Genomic DNA, 23,487 nt, shown 5'->3' with positions numbered 1-23,487 from the left:
CCAATTACTTTGCCAGCTTTTTGCTGCCCTGTCCCAACTTTTTTGAGACATGTTCCTGCTTCAATTTCAATTTTTTTTTCTTAAAATGGTACATTTTCTCCACTTAAACATTTTGATATGTTTTCTATTTTCTATTGGGAACACTATTTGGGTTTATGAGTTTTCCACATCATTGATTTCTGTTTTTTTGTAGATTTTTTTACAGTGTCTGAACTTTTTGGATTAAGGGTTGTAATTACTGTTTTCCCTAAGAGCTGTTGCTGTTAAATCTTTGGCTGTAGAAAATCATGCATTGAGGGAATTATGCAAACATCATTTTTTTTTCCAGACTTTTTCTAAGGTTTAAAACAATTTGACATTTTGAGTTTTGGGAAATATTACAGAAGGTAAAAAGCCAGTGTCTAATGCTCACAGTATTTCGAAATTGGCAAAGGCAGTATATGGACATAAGTCCTAATTGCCTTTGCCAGTGCTTTGCCATATTACATGAAACTCAGCCATTGGCCCGGGAATTGTCAACACATTACCATAATATACAAAGCCCTGCCACTGACCACAGATGTTGGGCATTCATTACTGTATTTTGGGCCATTGCTATTTCTATACTCTTTTGTGAGTGCAAATATGCCTTTATATTATACATTTTTCCTCTGTTTTTATTTTTAAAGTCCTATATCATTTTTATGAGGAACGGGGAACTAAATATATATATGACATAAACGCTTATTCTAAAATGACTTGTATTACAAAAACTTTAGCTTGTACAATGCAGATGCAGAGGAAATTATTATATACTTAATTATGACATGCAAATGAATACTATTTGCAAGTGCTTTTTTGCAAGTGTACTCTTAATACAGATTCATAGTGAATCCTATAGAAATATGAGAAATTTGCAATATGGTTAGTAAAAACCAGGGACATTTCCATAGACAAAATGTTTCCAGGGACCATGTAGACCAAAGTTTAACTAAAAGCAAAACATTTTTTTTTTTTTTTTTTTTTTTTTAGTTTTGGATAGAATGCTGAGGGATTAGAAGCCCTGTCAGTTTTTCTTGCTGTCTGTGCTCTTATTAAGGAGATTGGTCCTCTCTATTTGTCCTGTTTGCCGTTATCATTGAAAATGAAAGTAAAAGAAAATCCCAAATTTGGGTCCCCAGAAAAGTAAGGGGAAATCCTTCAATGGGGACCCTAGTTCTGGTGACATGGGGGTCCCCAAAAAAATTCCCTTAATTTGCAGAGATTTACTCTCACTTCCTGTTTGGCTATGGGACCCAGATAGCAAAAAATAAATAAAAACTCTGACAGGGGTTATAGCCCTCCATTACTCTATTCAAAATGTAAGAAAAAAATGTTGCTTATAGTTCTACCTTAAAGTGGGAGTAAGCTCCCTTGGTTGATTTTTACCTATAGGTACAGTAAATCTCTCCTAAAAGTGCACTGTTTAGGAGATATTTACTTGTGAAGCCACCGGTGACTAAACCGGCGCATGTGCTCTCAAGGAACAGCACGCCTGTGCCATTTCTTCAGAGTCCTGTGCCGTGACGGCAATCAAAAGACCCAATCAAAAGACCAGAGCCCGCCAATCTGGAATGAGGACCAGGTGAAGATGGAAGCCTTGTCAACAGTGACAGCATGCCGCTGGAGGGCTTCATTTTAAGGTAAGTTTTACATATTGCATTGCATACTGGCACATTATAACTTTGCCTTTCGGGTTAAAATTAAAAAAAAAAAAGCCGGTAGTTTACTACCGCTTTATGTAAAGTAAAAGGTGATTGACAGTAAAATGCACAGTAGAAATGTGGAAGTTATCTTACCTGCCTAGATTTGTAGTTTTGTCCATCAAGTCCTTAGATTTACACTGCTCTGCCACAGAGCTAGCCTGGCGACCTGACTTTTTCCTACTGATTTAAAGTCCTACTAAACTCTGCTTCAAAAAATATATTATATTCAACAATGTATCTGTAATTCAAAATTATTATATTGCTCTTGGCCTTCTCCAAATCTCCAAATGTGTGTGTGTGTGTTTTTTCCTTTTTTGCTGCTATTATCTGACTTCCTGTTACAGGGTGGCTATGTTTAGTCTACATGCTCCCACTGTATGTAGGAATGTATCCACCTTCTCTTGCTCTTTCCCAAGTTGGGACTCAGTGGCAACTATGGGATTTTTAGTGTACACTGGGCAGTGGACATGACCGCAGCTAACGTTCACTGCTCATTCCAAAACAGACAGAAGAGAGGGGGGCTGAAATAAGAAAGAAACTATTTCATGAAAAATAGATTATAGGGCCATTAAGTAGTAGATATGTATGGATTATTCTTGTAGAATAAGAATATCATTTAACCTCCTGTCCACACTGGTGCGACTTGTCATGCGATTTGACAGGTCCAAATCGCCTGGCAGTTTGTACCCTATTGTCGGCAATGAAACTGTTCAAATCGGCATGGCGCCAACTTTGTGGTGCCGCACTGATTTGATTAAAGAAGCTCCTGTACTATTTTTGGCGATTGCAGGTGTGACTTGCATAGACATCTGTGCATGAAGTTTTTCAAAATTGGCAAAGGCAGTATATGGACATAAGTCCTAATTGCCTTTGCCAGTGCTTTGCCATATTACATAAGAACCTGAAGTCACACTGACATGCGGCTTTGAAATTGTGCGATTTTAAGTGAAGTCGTACAATTTCATAGTCGGATTCGGTGTAAATGAGGGCTTAGTGTCACATTAAGGCAGCACACTAGGTCTCCTCTCTGCCCTTATCCTGATTTCAGACAATGAAGGTACAGCCAAGTCATCTCTCTGTATTCTCATTATGTCATATTCTTTTATAGGCAGAACATCTGATTGTCTCACAATACTGCCTCTCCTATGCCCAGTCTGTACTGCTGTACCGGGGATAACACAAGGCCGATATCAAGTCAATTTTAGGAAATTATACTAGTTGCATTTAAAATACATTTAATTAGTATACAACTGTATGTATGTAAACTGTATGTACAGTAAACTGTATGTTTGACTATCTGTTAAGAGGCCCTTTTTAAATATTACAGCATAAAATGGCCCTGTTACTGAATGAGGTTAGTTCTTTGTGTGAGAGTGCGTCAGAATTTCGAGGCATTACAAGTGGAGGTTGTTTTATGAGCAATTCCCAGTCTGCAGAGACTGCTAGTTGGTTACATATGGACATTCGGCAAAAACATTTATGACAGTTATATTATTTTATTATCACTCTGAAATAAGGATTTATAGACCTAAATCTACTCCTGGGCCTTGGAAAACTGGGCAACATGGGAAACGCCTGAGCACAACAATTACAGTTCCTGTTTATTGTTTTATTAGTGTGCTTTATCTTTCTGCCATTTAACACTTGTGAGTAGGTTCAGTATTGCATCTGAATGGAGATAGGTATAGGAGTAATGTGGGATTTTCCATCTTTTTTTACACATTGGCAGATGACAGTGAATGTTACAAGGCCTGGCAAATGTGTGGCAAAACACTTTATGAAAGCATACACAATCCAATCTTGCCCTGTGTGTAGTAGAATCTTTCTAGTGTTCCTTTTGCAGTAAAATGCACTTGAGGTGGTTGTAAACCTCTGAAAAATGAAGAAAGGACCCTCTTATATAATGTGTGTTTGCTTCCATTCAAAGCTTTGAGTGTGATTTCTGTCTGCAGTCTAGTTCCTCTGCTATCTACATGTCATTTCTGACAGGCTGTGCTGATTCAAAGTGATCAAGGGAGACGGGGAAGGGGATCCCCAGCACCCAACCTGTGAATAATAGTCTCAGCTGTGCATGTTTCCCTATTAGAGTGTGTACAGGGATTTTCTTTAAATTCAATCCAATCACTAAAACCCTCCCTAGGCAAAATTGCACGTTCAATTAGTAGTGCAATACCTTCCAATGTTTTTTGGTATTTGATCCATCCTCTGTAGCCGTCTGAAAACCATGCTAGCATTATGGGAAAAAAATTAATGAAAGCAGAATTTTGCAGTTTGTTACTCTTTCCTTACGTAAATATCCACAAATGAGGTTGTGTGATTGTTTCTCTATGTTGTAAATGTTTAACTTTGCATTGAAAAAAAGAGAGTGAGATAGTGAGAAATGGGAAACATCTGAAACGTATTTCTAGTTAAAGTGTATGTAAAGTATCTTTTCTATTAAAATAACAAACATGTTATACTTATGTGCTCTGTGCAGTTGGTTTTGTACAGGACAGTCTGAATCCTCCTCTTTTCGGGTGCCTGGCTGGAGCTCCTGGCCCCTCCCTCCTGTTGAGTGCCCCCACAGCAAGCAGCTTGCTATGGGGGCACCCGAGCTGAGCTGTAGCTCCGTGTATACATTCAGACATGGAGCTGCAGTTTAGCCCCACCCCACCCACTCTCTCTCCTGATTGGCTTCTGAAATTGTCACTATCTTCAATCTCCTGCACTGTGCAATAAGTCCCAATGTGGTGTTAAACTCCTATGTTGACGTATTGCTGTGTGTGGATAATGTGCTCCTCACTGCCCTCAAATTTGACTGATGTCCAATTTGACTGTAGGTATAGGAAACAAAGAAGGCGCGTAGGCCTAGCGCATTATCCTTAAAACATATTTTATTGAATATTGTAAAACGGAGGTGAATGTACTCGCAAACCAATGCTTACATCATAGCCTAGACATAACAGTATCTTCTTAAGTCCATATACGGAAATTCACAATGCTCATAGACACATTGACTAACTGGTTTCGAGGTAACCCTCTTCTTCAGAGACTTGTCTAGATGGCTATTGGTATAGCTAAGGGATTCTTGTGGTCCGATTCCGTGTTTCTTAGCCCGGTGCTGTCACTTTGCAGATTCTCCTGTCAAGTCTTCTGATTGGCTAACTGACAGCAGCGGGAGCCAATGGCACCGCTGCTCTGTCTCAGCCAATTAGGAGGGAGAGTCCCGGAAGGCCGAGGCACTTGTGGACATCGCTGGATAGAGATGGGCTCAGGTAAAAGTATTGGGGGGGGGGGGCTGAGGGGGCTGCTGCACACAGAAGATTATTTATCCTAATGCAAAGAATGCATTAAGATAAAAAAAACCTTCTGCCTTTACACCCCCTTTAATAAAACATCCACCAAAAATGGTTAACTCTGCTTTGGTTGGTGTTGGACCATTCCAGTTTCCTGTGGGTTCTTCACTGATGTCCTGCACCAGGAAAAGAGAACTGATCACACTTCTATGGTGGCTGTGGCCTTTCCATCCATGATACTTGGTCTTACTCATGGAAGATCATTTAGAAGGCTGAAGCATTGCTAACCATTCTAGGAAACTTACAACAGAAGCCTGCCAAAGTCACAGACAGCACTTAGTACCCGATGAGTGATCAGTGCCAACCCTTTTCCACCAAAAACATGGATAACGGCTTTGCCAGTGAGGTATCCACTCATAAAAGGCTTTTTGCTGAACTGGAAAGGGTGAAGAGAAGGGCAATTAAGAACTTCCACTTGAGGAAAAATTTAATTGGCTGAATCTATTTACCCCTGTGAAGGTGCAGTTAAACGGGATCTTCAGGTTGTATGAAAACAATTAAAAGTCAGCTGCTACAAATACTGTAGCTGCTGAATTTGAATAAAAGGACACTTACCTGTTCAAGGATCTAGCGCTGTCTTCACCAGTCCAGGGGGTCTCTGGAAACAACATGTTTACTTTAGAAAGCCAGCTGCAGCTTTAAAGCCGAGGGGGACTGACTTTTGGAAATGGGTACCGCTTCTCAAAAAAAAAAAAAGTATCCAAAAATAATAGAGGCGGGTAGGAGGGGGGAAAGATGAACTTCCCCTTTTGGGTGAAGTTCTGCTTTAACCTCCTAGAGCCGTTGCATACCGGCCCCTTAAGGGGTTTAGAATGCCGGAAGGCAGGGCGGGGCTCATCGTCATGTGTCCGCCGTGATTGGCTGATCGCCGAGAGGCCGCATATTTGAGTGCACTCGGTGCTAAGGAGTTAAAATGTGACCTTTTAAACATTTAAATGTTTTATATAGTAAACTCAACCTTGACCTTTTTATTGGCCACTGCAAAATACTACATGAAAATATTTTTTTTTTTCATTTTCCATTAAAATATTTATATTCAAGTGTTCTACCAAGTTAAATCACTATCTGTCCCCAGAAAAAACATATGCTAAGTTAAAACCTCTGGGACTTGAAGAGAGGAAAGGCAGTGGGACTGAAGTAGTCCTAAACCCTCCAGATTATTGTAGAAGTATTTACTTGCACCAAGGCAGCCTACACCAACTACTACTTTTTTTTTTTTACAACATATTCTCAATGACCTACATATCTAATCAGTCGCTCTTGTAGAGCTATGATTGCTCCTTTAACTTCTGGTCGGGGAGGTTAGGATGTGAGCACTGTCATGGTCACATGACCACTTATCATGGAAGTACAGTACAGTGAAGCTTCAAATGAAGATAGCAAAAAAAATGAGTAGGCTGCAGACACAAAGAAAAGAGCAAACATGCAGAGTCTTGTAGATTGCTGCTATAGATCACATTCCATATTGAGGGTTTAATAATACTTTTAAGAAATGTGTTTCCATTTATTTTACCATGGTATTGCATTTGTTCTCAGACCTTAGCCTGTGTTGAAAGTAAACTTTTTCTTACAGGAACTCAACTGTGTCCACCGGAATGTTCCAATGCACAAAAAAATATTAGTACCACCAGAAGAGAGTTGAAACTATATAGTTCACTTACAATAAGGAAAGCAGCAGAATCACATATACATATAAGCTAGAAATGTCTCCTCTTTTTGACAATATTAGTACCTGATCGTGTATGGCAGCAGATACCATACTTCTTGTCTTTGTCTTCTTATTTTATTGCAGACACGGTACATGCAAATAAAAATAATTAGGATGCAGCTCTCCTAGCCTGATGAGTCTTTGATCTTAAAGGTTGTGTTTTAATGTTTCTTTCAGTTTTGGTAGGTGATGCATCGAGCAGCTTTGTTCTTTCGTTTGGTATATTTAAAGTGCACGCCAACAATCCTTTGTTCTCGCCTTCATTCATGGTGTATATTCAGGGAATGTGGTTTTACAGTGCTGTGATCTCCTATTCTTTATGTAGAAGGGTGGAGTCTCCAAGCCATGTGCTCTGTCTTTGTTCTCCAGCGTGCAGTCCAGCAGTGTGGTTTTTTTTTTTAGATATATTTAGAAATGTGGTCACAAATCTGCGTTTCCATTGTACAGATAGGTGCAGTATTTTGTGTTGGGTGTCTTTTGTCTATAGGTCTCCGGGTGGCCAAATATGGACAGGTCTCTGCAAGCAATGAACCTGATTTGTGACGCTTGCTTAGCGAGTAATTATAACTGTTTTTTGTCATGCACAGAGCTTTCCACATTTTTGTAAAATTCTTGTTTGCGAAAGTAAACAATCATTTCTTTTTTTTTTTTTTCATGAAGAAACCAGAAAGAAGGCTCCAACAGGCATCGACTGCTGTCAGTTGTTGTCTTAAGTAAAGAAGGTTTTGGGTCCTTGTAGCTTCTTGATACATTTGGACATGGGTAATGGTTTCCTCACCTGTCACTATCAGTGAGATATCTGTTTCGCTCTGGCCAAATCTACATAAAAATATTGGTAGAGTCAACCATTTTTGGTAATCTGAAAATAGCCAGGATTTTGCACAATAAACTAGTAGTAGTTTAGGTAAATATGCCACGGATAATGACAGCGAGGTGTGGACTGGAATAGTTAATGTTCCATTGGATAAAATTCTAATACATATACAAATATACAAATATTCCACTGCCAAATAATGACATCTTAGGGCCCGTTCACACTTGCTTCAAATTTAACACCCATAAAAGCACCTACCGCTTCAACATGCTTTTTTGATGTGTTTTTGAAGCTTTAATGAAGCCTGGCAAATGCCCTGTGTGTGTTGATTTTTTATTTGTTTAAAAGGGGCCCAGGAGAACCCCTGTTCAGCAGATCCCCAGCTCATTAGTATCCCCATTCTGCAGATCCCCAGCTCATTAGTACCTCCCTCAGCAGATCCCCAGCTCATTAGTATCCCCATTCTGCAGATCCCCAGCTCATTAGTACCTCCCTCAGCAGATCCCCAGCTCATTAGTATCCCCATTCTGCAGATCCCCAGCTCATTAGTACCTCCCTCAGCAGATCCCCTGCTCAGTAGTACCTCCAGCTTTGCTGATCCCCACTCAGTAGTAACACCCAGCTCTGCTGATGCCCCCCCACTTAGTAGTAACCTCCAGCTCTGCTAATCTTATGTCTTTCTGATCCTCTTCTATCTCCGGTCCCCGCTCACCTCTCGCTATATTGCTCCCATGCTGCACAAAACATGTGACATCTGTTAGTTTCTCCTGCTCTGGTCCCCCAACTCCGCTGATCCTCTGCCGTTCAGTCTATAGTCCCGTTTACTTTCCGATATAGCATTCCCATGTTGTACACCACATGTGCTGTCTTCTAGTTGCTCTGCTCCAGTCTGGACCCTGCTCACCTTCCTGCTGCTCTACACTGCACACCAGATGTGACGTCTACACAAGACACTCCCAAAATATATACACATGAACCGGAAGTCACTGCTGATGACCTCTTTCCAGTTCGCTTGTTGGTTTCCCAGTGCATCCTGGTTATCTTATACCTGCAATACCTCCAAAACAATGAGAAGCTAAAGGTGAATAAAAGTCCTCCAAAAGCTTCATGTGCTGTAAGCGAGCGTTGTCATAGACTTCTTAGAAGCACTAATAAAGCAACATGAGGTATAATTTTTGAAGCAAAGCAAACACAATGTGTGAACAGGACTGTAAGGTAACCATTTTATTTAGTGAGAGGTGCTTTGATTGGTATTCAGAGTGCTTTAAAAAAGCGTGTCCAATGTCACATTTTGAAGCAATTGTAAACAAGCCCTTACAGTAAGGAAACATATACAGTTTAGCAAATAACCAGTGAATTCTAAGTACCAGTTTTTACAATAAACGATTTATGTCAAAGTGATCCATAGCCTTAGGGCTTCACCACTGTCACTAAGACAAAAAAATGTTGGGGGATCCAACATTTTACAACCTTCACCAGAACAAGAGGTTTGGGTAAATCTTTCAGTTGGGAACATTTTCCTGAGACAACTGTCTATGTGAAGAATTGTTCTCAATTTGTAGAGATTTCTTTTCACTTCCTGTTGTGTTTCTGGGTCAGGAGATGAACGAATCTCTCACCAATGAGAAGGACATTAAAAAATGAATTTAGTGTTTGGATCAGAAGATTGGAGTGCCACAGTAAAAGGTTGAATTTAAGAAAAATTATATTTTATTCCAAATCTGTAATACATTTGCTATCCAGTGCGTTTCGGGGGCCTCACTCTGCAGTCCTTATCCAGGTTTAAGGGAACAGCTCTCGCTGTAGATAAAATTGAATCATATGAGGTCTCAGTCCCCTGCAGTAGCTGGTGTGTGTTACTAACAGACACAATTAAAAATGAATTGACAGGGATTCAAACCTCCCCTCCTCTAACCAAACTTACTTAAAAATGTTAGCTATACATATGGTTGAAAGGTGACTTCTGATACTTTTGTTATTTTACATAACATTTGATTTGGGTTTATAGTAGCTGCAGTATTATGCATGATAAATAGCACAACATCCAGAAGACTAAACTGGCCATACATTAAAGTGATTCTAAAAGTTGTATTTTTTTTAATGACAAACATGTCATACTTACATGCTCTGTTTAATGGTATTGTACAGGGCAGGCCTGGTCCTCTTCATTTTGGGTCTCCCGTGAGCGGTCCTGGCTCTTGTGAATGGACATTGTCCATTCACATACACAGAGTCACCTGGCTCCGCCTCCCACTCTCTCCTCATTGGATCCCACTGCTGTGTTAGCCAGTGAGGAGAAAGAGACCTGGGAGAGCTGTTGTTCTCATGCACATTGCTGGATCGAGATGGGGATCAGGTAAGTATAAAGGGAGGCTGGAGTGGAGGTGGAGCTACACCCAGAAGGTTTTTTACCTTCATGCATTCTCTGCATGATAAGTATTCCCCCTTATGAAGATATGATTACCCTGTATCGAGCACATGTAGGGGAGGTACGACAGGCAGTCTATCTGCCTAGGAGGAAGCATACATCATTCCAAAGCCAGCCGCTGTAATATTTCATGCCATATACAGAATGGTGCACTGATGCACCTGGTACATGTGAGTACCCCATTGTGGGATTGTTCTTATTTGTTTAATAAAACGTTTAAAGCGATATCACACTATCGAGGCTTTTTATTCCCCATTATTCCCGAGATACAGCGTGGGAAGCCCATGATCCTGTTACCATTATAGAACCCAGGGGTGGTCCACAAGCGTGTATTGACTGAGCGGAATTGCTAAGTCACATGCTCCAAGGTGAGCATTTAATACCTAGGGGATCACTGGAATAAGAGCACAAATGCATGATCTGTAACACCTGTCAATCATTTTTAGAGGCATGGATTTCTAAGCATGTCAGCAGTGCTTCTACTGGATACCACGCATATGCACTTTTTTCAACAGGACTGTCACAGCATTGTTTTATAAAAAGACTTGGTTTTTGCACAATAGCACTTTTTGCTATTTACAGTAAGTGGGACTAGTGTTGTTCCCTATATACCACTGGACACTTATATCTGTGTTACAAAGTACCTGGATGCATATGAGCACTTTAATATTAATGTTTTAATTAACATATTTATTGTTTTTTATTTTACTTTTGTCATGTCACATTAACACTACACGTGTTTGTTTTATTCTTCAGCACGCATTTATTGTATAATATTCTAAAGCGCAGCGTATTATTTACTATTTATGTAGAAGAATACATATCTGCCTAAACTGAGGAAAAATTTGTTCTTTTATATATTTTTGGGGGATATTTATCATATCAAACAGTAAAAAATAATGTGTTTTTTTCAAAATAGTCGCTCTTTTTTTTGTTTATAGCGCAAAAAATAAAAACCGCAGAGGCGATCAAATACCACCAAAAAGAAAGCTCTAGTTGTGGGAAAATAAGGACGTCAATTTTGTTTGGGTACAACGTCGCAAGACCGCGCTAATGTCAATTAAAAGACGCAGTGCTGAATCGCAAAAAGTGCTCTGGTCAGGAAGGGGATAAATTCTTCCGGGGCTGAAGTGGTTAAAGGCCGCAATGTGGACAATTATCAACCGAGCATCGCCTGCATCCATTTAGATGCAGGCACTGTACCGGTATTTTCTCACATCTGGTGGTGCCAGCTGTCAAAATACAAAAGCCACAGCAGGAGATTGGTGTATCAATGAATTGGTGTGTGGACAGCATAGGAGAGATAATTCCAGGACTTCCCTGAGGCTGTGTCATGCAATGTGTGGCATCAGAGCTTCTGGTGATTAATGGAAAACTTTTCTTAAATCCACCGAATCATAAACTGATCAGAAAATAATAGTTATGTGCAAGCCACTGTAGAACCATGAATGGTAACAAATGTAACTTTCAATGGCCATGCAGTAACATAAAATCACTGCGCTACAAATGATGTCATGGGAACAGACATGCACTCTGTAAAGTGCTGTATAATAAATCAGCACTATATAAACATTGGAAATAAATATATTTCATTTGCAGTTCTGCTGAATACCTCTAGGCTCAGCTTTCCCAACCATTTCCACTAATTTTCACTGATTTTAGTACAGATAATTAATTTTAATTCACAGTAAAGTCATGCATGCCAGTAAGCAGGGTCCTTTCTCAGCTCTAATACTCTGATACTTAATTTAGCACTTAATTTCCTGCAGTAACGAAAGCTACATTTTTCTAGGTTCTTGCACTTTGTAATGAAGTAGCAATAGGGGATTCTCAGGGGTTTGATTTACTCATACAAATCATTCGGAAACTGTGTGCTTTGCTCATTTGCAAGGAGAAACTAAAAGCTGCTTATTGAGCTCTTAGAGTGTGATACGGCAATCTCCATTTTATCTCCTATAAAACCAGCAAAGAGTATTGTACAGGTCTGAAGTTAGGAAGAAAATCATAGACTCACAGACAGGTGATTCTTGTTTGTTGAACTAATACAGTATATGTAGCTTTGTTTAGCATTGTAGTTATCAAACCATCTGATCTAGTGAAGGTTTCTGGGTTGTTTAAAGCGTATGTTAGGGCAAAATAATAAAATCTTATCCAGTACATCTCTGCAATATCCACACATTTCCTCTTGGTTTAATCTTTTATGTCTGCCCCGGTTCAGATATCAGGGAGTGCTATTCCCCCTAAAGTTTTTGGCCCGCATAAAATGTTTCAAGCATGTTGGTTTGGAGAACCAGACACATTTGTTCAAGGGCTTTTTAAGGGTTGTAGAGTACAGGAATATGGAATGGGATCGACTGGAGAAGGTAAATATGCCAGAGGACATTCTGCTTAATAACATTCCATCTCCCCATCCATGAAAAATTCTTCATCGACCAAGTTGACAACTCTGTGAATCGACGGTATGAATGGAGTGAAGTTGAGGGCAAAAAGTCGTGAGAGATCATTAAGTAGGGTGATTCTGAGGTATCTAATATAGGAAGAGGCCATTTGAATGCAAAGTTGGTCTTCAGTCTAAGTATTGTGGACCATTAGAGGGTCAGGTCTAGAATTTTAAAAAGGGCATAGATTTTTTCCTAAATGCGCATAATATAACTGGATACAAATATTTATAGGAAAAGTTGATCCAGGGAATGTGCGATTGCCTGTTGGAGCAAATTAGATCATGCTTTATTGGGGGCTTATTTTTGCCTTCTTCTGGATCAACTATGGGTATAGAATTGTATATATGGAGGTTTTCTATTTGTGTGTGTGTGTGTGGGGTTTATTTTTTATGCTGGTTGAACTGGACGTGTCTTTTTTCAACCGAATTGACTATGTAACTTCCAATTTCTGATAGTTAATGTGGAAATTAGACAGTTCATCATGGGTGGCAAACGCTGTGGTCAGGTTAGGAAGGCTAATCTCAGGGTTACTCAAGAATAGAAGCAGGTCATCTGCGCATTCAGAGACTTTATAAGTACATTTCCCAACTTGGATCCAGGAGATACCCAGATTGTGTATTATCTCTTTAAAGATCCTGCTAGTAATGAAAAATATCTGTTGATCTGGCAGAAATGCACTTAGCTTCTAATTTCCTCTTGTGGAATGACATCACTTTTGCCTTTTTTTTTTTTTTTGGTCCGGTATTGCAAGACTTGGTGTCAGCCCTGACCCGTTGTCTTTTATGAAACTACAGAATCCGTCCCATTCTAATGCCCAGGGGTCAATTGCTCTGTAATTCAAGATCTGAACTGGGACTCTTTGAAATAATACAAGTGTACACAGGGGAACTCTGACTTTCTGACACTGCCATAATGTTTTTTGCAAATCTCAAACAGATATAACAAAATGCTTTTAATGGTATATTTAACAGAACAAAAGGCAACAAATAGGAAAAGTTCATCACCAGGGACAACGTACAATTTAAGGCTGGATTTACACCTTTGCCCAGGCCCGGATTTACTCCCTTTGCCACCCCAAGGCCGGGTCCTTCAATGCCGACCCCCCCCCCCCCCACACACACACACACACACACACCACCACCATCATTCTCGTCCTTTATCAATGACTGCTACAATAGATCAATTAAAAACATATCTCCACACACGAGAACACTGAAAATTTAATTGTACAGACTGAAAATACTCTAATGCAGAAAAGGCCTTTTAAAGATTATAGCAGTAAGAAACTTCCTACAATTTTTTAGTTCTAACTTCTCTTTTGGCAAACTCATCGATAATATCATGGTAACACCTTTATATACATCCCTCTATCATCTCTATATACCCCCCTCTATCATCTCTATATACACCCCCCTCTATCATCTCCATATCCACCCCTCTATAATCTCTATATACTCCCCCCTCTATCATCTCTATATACACCCCTCTATCATCTCTATATACACCCCCTCTATCATCTCCATATCCACCCCTCTATCATCTCTATATACCCCCCCCTCTATCATCTCTATATACACCCCCCTCTATAATCTCCATATACACCCCTCTATCATCTCTATATACTCCCCCCCTCTATCATCTCTATATACACCCCTCTATCATCTTTATATACTCCCCCCTCTATCATCTCTATATACACCCCTCTATCATCTCTATATACTCCTCCCTCTATATCTCTATATACACCCCCATCTATCATCTCCATATACACCCCTCTATCATCTCTATATACTCTATACTCTATATACTCCCCCTCTATCATCTCTATATACACCCCTCTATCATCTTTATATACTCCCCCCTCTATCATCTCTATATACACCCCTCTATCATCTCTATATACTCCCCCCTCTATCATCTCTATATACACCCCCCTCTATCTACACCCCTCTATCATCTCTATATACACCCCTCTATAATCTCTATATACTCCCCCCTCTATCATCTCTATATACACCCCTCTATCATCTCTATATACTCCCCCCTCTATCATCTCTATATACACCCCCCTCCCCCCCGCCATTGTATGCATTAAGGTGAAAAACCTTTTGTACTGCAACTCCCCCCAGACTCCCCCCCCCCCCTTTTTCTTACCTGAACCCGATCGTCCAAGCAACAGGGATGAGCACAGCAGCTCCAGCTGCTGTCTTGGGTCCTCATTGGATAGATTGTCAATCAAATCCAGTGACATGGGAGACGGGGCTGGGGCAGAGTCCTGCTGTCTGAGGAGTGTCCCCATGGAATGCGGCTTTCCGTGGGGGCACTCAAGAAGAGGAGGAGCCAGGAGCGCTGCGGGGGGACCCCAGAAAAGGAGGATTGGGTCCACTCTGTGCAAAACCCTTGTGAACCGGCACTTAATATCAATTTAATTTTAATTTCCATTCTGGAATGGGGGATCTTATCGCTGCTGCCAAAAGCTTACTTACATATTAAAATAATACTAACCTAAGTGAGATTCCTTGCTTGGCTCTGTAATAGCTGTGAAAGGGTGTGGATCTGGAGCTGCAACAGGAATATCACATATTTTTTCCACTTCTCAGATCTTTATGAGCAGACTCATGTAAATTGTACCTGCTTTATCCGTGATGTCCTTACTTGGTTATTACATGATTATAATCTCTGTTGAATTAACAATAGACTCTTTGTCCCTAAAAGATCTCTTATCTGCTTCCCCAAACATTTTCAAGTTTTTATTAGATGACAGTAGAAATAGATTGCATCATTGGAGGCAGAATAAGAAAACAAACATACACTGCTGTAAAATAAAGTCATTTTTTAATTTGTAGTTATGTTTGGAAAGGTCTAATAAGAAGCTTAAAAGTGAAAATGGCCGATCATAGGTCGCCCATAGACAGGTGGAGACCTTCCCAAGAACAGAAAAATTGAGTCAGGATCTTACTATTCAAAGAGTTGCATGTTCAAACAACATTATTGGCATTTCTACCTTCTGGATATGATGTTGCAACCGATTATCTAAGTAAAAGATATCCAGCCACACTAACAGAGTCCCAGCTGCACGTTCTGAGCTCCCTCCCAGATTACAAAGGTATATTCTGAAAGATGAGCTCTAGATAATCAGATGAAAGCTGCTTTTTATCTTCCAAAAGTATTTGTATTTCTGTCCATCCAGTTCTAAAATGTATACAGCTCTGCTACACAGCACATTCTTGTCTGGCAGGGGAGGAAACTTAATCTTTCTGTGGTGCAGTTTCACTTTGACTTACAGGTTTTCCTCTCACCTCCAGCCTATGACTGAACAGTAAAGAGGACGCAGCAAGCAGATGAGCTGACTGTGTCAATCTGTTCTATCCTCCTACCGGTATGCTCTTTGTACTGCAGCACATCTGATTGGGGCTCCTTGTGTCTCTTCTCCTCTAAAGTTTAATACCAAGTCAAATTCAAGTTTCAAAAAATGCATTTAAAACCCAAGCAAACTCCCTCATGTCCATCCCTCCTACTGTACCCCAGCTAAATGCTAGAATGCAAAAAAACCTTTAATATCCTTTCTACTCACCAAAGCCTGTGTCACATGACTTCCAGGTCCCGATCATTCACTCCTCCTCTGTTTTCTTCTGGTGAGGTCCTTCTTTGGGTGTCTACACCACCGTTTGCATGATGTGGACACTACCTTTTTGGCTGTCTGGTGACAAGGTTCTCTCAGGATCCAAAAGAGGAATGGAATCATCGTAAGGGGAAGGCAGTAAACTGGTCAGCAAGAGATAACCTACACATCTGGATAGGTGGTACCTACAGCAAGAAACAGAGATGGGCAAGGGACCTAAATGGTGGACTTAGGGGGAGTATATCTTTCTTCACCTGGCATGCCAAAAAAATCTCCTAGGGAAGAGGATGTCCGAAAAGTTGACTTTAAAGATGTATGAAAGATTATGGAGCTTCAATAATCTTTGTGCGTTGTAGTTACCTGGAGTTCAGCTTTAAGGAACATAATAAAAACCATTTTCACATATGCACAAACACATTTTTGAATCCTATAAAGTACCTAAAATATTACTATACATAGTTTTAAGGAAAAATAACGATTACACTGGTTATATTGGTTTAAACCAGGAGTTTCCAAACTTGACAAACAAAAGGCCGTTTTACTGTCCTTCAGACTGTGGGTAGAAGGGGGAGGCAGAATAGTGATCCATCTTTGGTGTCAGTGGAAGGAATAATGTCCCATCTTTGGTGTCAGCTGAAGGATTAGTGTCCCATATTTGAGGTCAGTGGAAGGAATAGTGCGCCATCACTGGTGTTGTTGGGAGGAATAGTTCCCCATCGTTTGTATCAGTAGGAGGAATAATTCCCCATCATTGGAGTCAGTGGGAGGAATAGTGCCCTTTCTTTGGTGTCAGAGGAAGGAAAAACGTTCTATCGTTTGTATCAGTAGGAAGGAGGAATTATGCCTCATTGTTGGTGTCAATGAAAGGAATGGTGCTCATTATTGACATCAGCAGAATAAATAGTGCCCCAAGGGCCACATACAGGCAAGCAAAGGGCCTCATCTGATGTTATTTGTTGATCTTTTTTAAAGTGTTACTAAACCCACAACAGTAAAATCAGTCTGTATATGCAGTAAAGCATGCTTGTTATACTCACTGTGGAACCTAAGAGGGTTAATCCTCCACACTGTGTGAAAAAGGCTGTTTGATCATTTCTTCTCTGATCCTCCCCTTCTTCCACAGTCCCCAATCCATCTCCTGATAGAACAGAGCCTTGGGGCACTCTGCACATGCACAGTTTAGTATGTATTACTAGAGAGTTTTTTTTTCTTGTTTTTTTGGGGGGAGGGAGCATGTGATCAGCACTGTCCAGACAGAGGGTGAGGGGTCCTGCAGCCTGATAGGACGGTCAGAGTAGAATGAAAATTCCTCCTACAAGCTTTAAGCAGAGTCACAAGACTGCTGTAACTGCTGATGAGAAAAGGCATTCAGTAGTTTATATTTACTAAAATAATTGCATTTCCATGTTGTGTGTACTGTGGGAGACCAGATATAGTGAATGCAGGGTCCTGGGTTTAGTAACACTTTAGATTTCAGTTTAACATCTTAATACAGATTTCCAACACAAATCCAAAAACAATGTTTACTCCTCACTATTGGGTAGCGGGCAAAGCCATACAAAGAATTAATTTTACATTCTGTGTATCCAAAACCCTGATGTATAGTATAGATAGAGCCTGAATATACAAATCTATTTATTCCAACTTGCATACAGTTTTAGTCTTTCTGTGTTTTATTTTAATTTGTTGTAATGACACTTTTCTAAGCCTCACCTGCTTCTGTAAGGCATGTGGATGTAAACCGGAATACAATGTTATGACCATTGGGAGGCGCATAGTCTTCACATTTCAGTTTAGTAAATCAGTCTAAGGGCAGGTGTAGACGGCAGCTTGAGAGGCCATCTGAGTCCTGCCTGCATTGAGATGTGCTATTGAGATGCTTTACACTATGCTCAGCAAAACAGCCAAGCACACACGCACACAGCGGGACTGCTGTTCGCAGGGTTCAATGAGTTTTATAGGCAGTGGGCAGGGGGAGCCGCTAAGCGCCATCCAATGCTGGCAAGGACTCACATGGCCTATTAAGCGTCTGTCTGCACCTGCTGTAATGCATCCTTCCTGCATCTTCAGAGACGGAGGGCATGAGCAGCAAGCTTATGACTTTAGTAAATCAGACCCTGCTAGTCTGCTTGTGAAATGATCCTTCGATGTTTAAGAAAATGTCTAGGGGAACTTTTATTTTTAAATCAGCATTGCTATGCAGTGCTTTTCTCTCCTTTTCAAGGGCAGTACATATTCCAAAGTAAAAAGGATGCTAAGGGGGTAGATGATCATTTTCTGAATATGACAACATTTCCTGTAGACATCTGCCAAATCAGAACTGCTGCGAGATGTAAAATATGATTACAGTCAACAATCCGCTGTACTACTAACTATACAGCGTTTCAGATGTTACCCTTGCATACTGTTGTATATGTGATTGGGAATATGAGCAGATGGTCTAATACTGAACTATGTGTGCCCATACATCTGCTGTGCGTGTTTGTCATCTATTTAAACGGCTGATCCTCATTCAATTTAGCCAGCTCTCAATTGACCAAACAATGATGGGATTTAAAGTTATGGAAGCAACAATGTATAAAGATGTTCAGGTGTCCCACAGAATAGTCATAAAAGCAAAAACCAATAATATAAAAAAATATCTTATAATGTGCAAAATACATCTTTATTCACACGATTGTACCTCAAAACCTCCCATGATGTGGTTAATATCCTTTTAATTTTTTTTAACTGTTGGTTATGGTTTCAGGCTACAACATCAGTAAAGATGTTTTATACATTATTGATTTTTTTGTTTTTCAGTTTATTTTTTTCTGTGGGACACCTGAAGCTATTGTCTTGGAGTCAGAGTGAAGCCCCGTTCTTAAGCTGGCCATAGACGGAGTGATTTTCTTTCCTGCAGCCACGGGTTGCAAAAAAAAAAAAAATCACTATATACAGTGATTGTTTTCCCCATCAACACAATGTTGACAGTGGAGTCCCTCCCGTGGAGCCATTGTGTTTGATAGCAATAATTGCATGTAAAATCTAGCAGGTTGGTTGAACCCAAATTGATTGATTAACTTGATTTTTTTGGTTGAGAGTGTTTTTTCCTGTGGAGTGGTTTACCTCTCAAGTTATAGCGATTTAAAGATAAGCTGGCCATAGAAGGATCGAAATTCGTCCAGTCCAGCAGAAACCGTCCGAATTTTGATCTGAGTGTGGCCATACCTGTTGGACAGAAGTTGACCAAACAACTTGGAAAACTGTTGTCGACCAATGGCTGTAGCTATTGATCAGTCTATTCTAACAGCGTCAGATTCCACTGTCAGAATACAATGTCTCGGTGGTGGGGGTGGGGATTCATCCATCCACCTCATTTGAGTGGATGGTGGCAACTGTTCAATTTTTTTTAACTCATCTGTGGCCAGCCTTAGTCTCTGTCTAAGATATTTTAAGATAATCCATTCTCTCTCCACCTGGAAAAGCAATGCTCTTTTTTTTTTTATTTTGGAGGGCCCTGTCACATGCCTGATGAAGGGGACCTGCATGCCCTTGAAATGTTGCATATGCACTAGTGATTTGATTGCTTAAATATTTGGACTAATACTGATTAATGCATGGTGTGCTGGCAACACATTATTTTCTGTATGCTTATACCAGTTAACCTGCTGGTTGTTGCTTCAGCACCCTTTTATCTCTGGCATAGCCTAGAAACAAGTGATGGTATTGAGTGATTTACTGAGTCCAGTGCCCAGCTCCAGTTGTCAGTGGGGGGAGAGTTATCAGCAGTGACCACCTCGCTGAAAACCCTGCACCTCAGTGTGTGTGTACCAATGCAGCCCAATGTAGCTGTGGGTGACAACATTGATGTGTATTTAATGCAGTCCCTGCAGTGTTGTCACTTCCTGGAGCAAAACCCTGAAGAATGGCCGGTTAGCTCAATATTAATTTAAGAAAGAAACAAGATTTGGTTTGTGCCATTTATACACTCATATGTACTTTTTTGGAGGATTTTTTTGTTGTTATGAGGTGTTTTTTTTACATACATTTTGTATTTCTCATATTAATTAATATATCCCTTTTTCTCTTTCAGGTGTCCATACTCAGATGGTACTAGTCAATGATACAGTCTCGGGATTCGTTGGCACAAATGTTATCCTTCATTGCAGTTTTGTCAATCCCATGCCCAATGTAAAGATCACACAGGTCACATGGCAGAAATCGACAAATGGCTCTAAGCAGAACGTAGCTATATTTAATCCTTCGATGGGTGTATCAATCCTTCCTCCATACAAAGAACGTGTGGTCTTCCAGAGCCCTTCTATTCGTGACGGTACTATCCAAATGAATCAGTTACAGCTAGGAGATGAGGGACCATACATATGTGAATTTGCTACATTCCCTACTGGAAACCGTGAGAGTCAACTGAACCTCACAGTACTTGGTAAGTTTATTGTTTTATTTAAAGGTAATTTGGTAAATGCAGTTATTTATGGCTACATAATTGTTACATAACTATTACATTGACTTCTTCCTAATATCGCATTGGGTTTTCAAAGTAACCAGACCCTAAGATTCTTTATGATATGATGCCAATTTCGATGGCTATACAGTTAAAAGGCTTTACAGCTAAATTCCTATACAATGACTATGGAAACAAATGTGTGCCAGTCTTAGCCCAACTTCAGTAAAAACCTTATTTTAGCTTTGGACAGACAAAATTAAATAATTCTGTTGAGCTTCTATTGCTGCCTGTGGCCCCTATGGGGAGATCTCCCTACCATCCTGTAGCTATGATTGCAAAACAAAAAATAAAGTGGCTGTCACATGGGTCGCTAGACACACATAGTATTAATAATTTGAGATGAAGTTTAGTCATGGTTTGTTGTTTGCAGATTTTGTTTTTAATAATCAAACCTCCAAAATGCAGAATTTCCAAACCAAATATCAATTTGAGTCAATAGGAGCCAGGCTCCCAAAAAGTTTTTTTTTAATTAAAAATTGTGTAGAATGGTTTGGGAAGCTCCTAGCATCCCTGCCAGATGAGATGATGCAGCGTAAAAAACAGCCTGAGCAGCTTACTTTAAAAATTCTACCATTGGTAGAAAAATAAAAGGGTGGTAGTCTTACTGAGTCTGATCAAGCAATGGTAGAAGAAGATACTTGGTCACTCTTTCCCAGAAGTCTTTTGGAAATCACCAAAAATAACCATGAAATTCATATTGACCATCCATCTTTGTGTTGTTCAGTCCAAATTAAACATTATTGGAAATGCGGTATCAGCTCCAAAAACAGCCTGCCTGAAAGAGATGGAAATGAGGAGAAATCTCCCCAACGGGGACAAAGAAATCTTCTAAATCCTTACACAAGTTTTCCACAGGTTCTATCCTTACCACACTACAGGTTACTGGATTCCACATCCAGTACTAAAAATGTGGTTGAGTTAGGTCTTAAAGATGTTTCCTCTACCTATGATTTGTTTCAGAAGTGACCCAAAGATATAACCATGAAAGTCTTCTGACTACAAAGATACCAAATACCATACGAGTACAATATTCACCTAACATAGCAGAATAAAGCATATTTATCAGCAGATAAAGCTGAAATCTCTAACCATTTCTTTACAAAGTTTACATTTATTAGGGTTTGTAATATACTATTTTTGATCATGTTATTTTTTCCTCTACCTAAATTCAGATGTTTATCTCCTCTGTCAAATAAAAATATACTTCATAGTATTTTTTAACATGAGAAGTATATTTTTACCTGTTGGGGGGAAACAAAATACCATTAAAAAATGTTATCACTCATGAGTAACCAAGGGCAATGTTTTACGAATCGGGAATCATTTTTTCTTCTTTTTGCTGAATTTTTGGTAATTAACAAATTTCAAACTGCTTCCCCTGTGAATTGAAATGGTAAGGAGCCCTTTAATCCTCTTACTGCTTCAATATGAATTTCCTTCTAAAGCGGATGTTTTTGATTATTGAAATGCTAGCAATGGATGTTTCAATTAAGAAATCAGCTGGATCAGCTCTGCCCTCCTCCAAAATGGTTGCTGGAGTGCCTAGGAAATTCTGATTACCTTTCCATGTAACCACAAAAGTAATAGGCACATGTTAGAGTCATGCAAGGACAAGAAGATTTCTTTATTCTGTGATTCTTGGGGAGATGTCTGGCCATCCATACTGGCCTTAGGATACGACTTGTTATTTAATATTTTCATTTTAGGCTCAAGGGAAAGGTGATTATGGTTAATTAAGGTTAGGTGCAAAGGTTTTGACTTAGGGATGTTTAAGTCTGAAGAATATAGGTAAGAGAAGGTTAAAGCTGAACACACATTGAGACTCTGTTTCCACTATTGCAACCCCAAAGTCGTGCGATTTACAGTGCAATTTTGCAATGCGATTTTTAATGCGATGTCATGCGACCGGTGAAAACCATGTGAGAACAAGTCGCACCGAAGTCGGAACAAAGTAGTGCAAAAGCCTTTTTTGGTGTCGCTGCGACTTGAGTTGCACCAGTTAGAACGAGGACCATTGAAACACATGGGTTTTGATTTCACATGTGTCAAGTCGCACAAAATACTCGCAGTAGTGGAAACAGAGCCTAATGCAACTCTGTAAGGCCACGTCCACATCAGTGCAGTGCGTTTTTTCCTAATCACATTTTATGCACACCTTACATGTGTTTTTCAAACATTTTAGGTGCATTTGGTGCACTTTCGTGAAAATGCGCATTCTAGTAGAGTTTAATGGCAGCACACTGAAAAATGTATGTAAAACACTCATAAAAATGCGTGGCGTAAAACCATACCACACTGATGTGAATGGGGCCTAGTTTTTAATACCTCATTAAATGCATTTTTTTTTTTTTTATGCAAACAGCGCAGGTACCTGACTTTTATCTGGTATCAGCCACTCATATGCTTCCAAGATTCATGCTGATAGAAAACACAGTGATAGGGTGATACATTAACCGCTTCAGCCCCTGAAGATTTTACCCCCTTCCTGACCAGAGCACTTTTTGCAATTCAGCACTGCGTAGCTTTAACTGACAATTGCGCGGTCGTGTGACATTGCACGCAAACAAAAAAGACGTCCTTTTTCTCCCACAAATAGAGATTTCTTTTGGTGATATTTGATCACCTCTGCCTTTTTTTTTTTTTGCGCTATAAACAAAAATAGAGCAACAATTTTGAAAAAACACATTATTTTTTATTTTTTGCTATAATAAATATCCCCCAAAAATATATAAAAAAAACTATTTTTTTCCTCAGTTTAGGCCAATATGTATTCTTCTACATTCGTCTACATCTAATGGTAAAAAAAATTGCAATGAACGTATATTGATTGGTTTGTGCAAAAGTTATAGCATCTACAAAATAGGGGATAGTTTTATGGCATTTTTATTGTTAATTTTTTTTTTTACTA

The 23,487-nt window shown here is 39.7% G+C and overlaps 1 protein-coding gene across 3 annotated transcripts in view; it reads left to right on the top strand.

The window, feature by feature from the left end:
* Positions 1–23,487, top strand: part of NECTIN1 (nectin cell adhesion molecule 1) — a 489,765-nt gene that overhangs the window by 123,088 nt on the left and 343,190 nt on the right. For all 3 annotated transcript variants that reach the window (XM_073602553.1, XM_073602556.1, XM_073602554.1), the window contains exon 2: positions 20,148–20,498. In XM_073602553.1, the coding sequence (XP_073458654.1) occupies positions 20,148–20,498 (351 nt within the window). The remainder of the gene's footprint in view (positions 1–20,147; positions 20,499–23,487) is intronic.

The sequence above is a fragment of the Aquarana catesbeiana genome, linkage group LG10 (genome assembly GCF_042186555.1).
Source record: "Aquarana catesbeiana isolate 2022-GZ linkage group LG10, ASM4218655v1, whole genome shotgun sequence".
NCBI classification, from domain to species: domain Eukaryota; kingdom Metazoa; phylum Chordata; class Amphibia; order Anura; family Ranidae; genus Aquarana; species Aquarana catesbeiana.
Note: the sequence above shows the minus strand (reverse complement) of the source record. Positions and strands in the feature narration are given on the sequence as shown.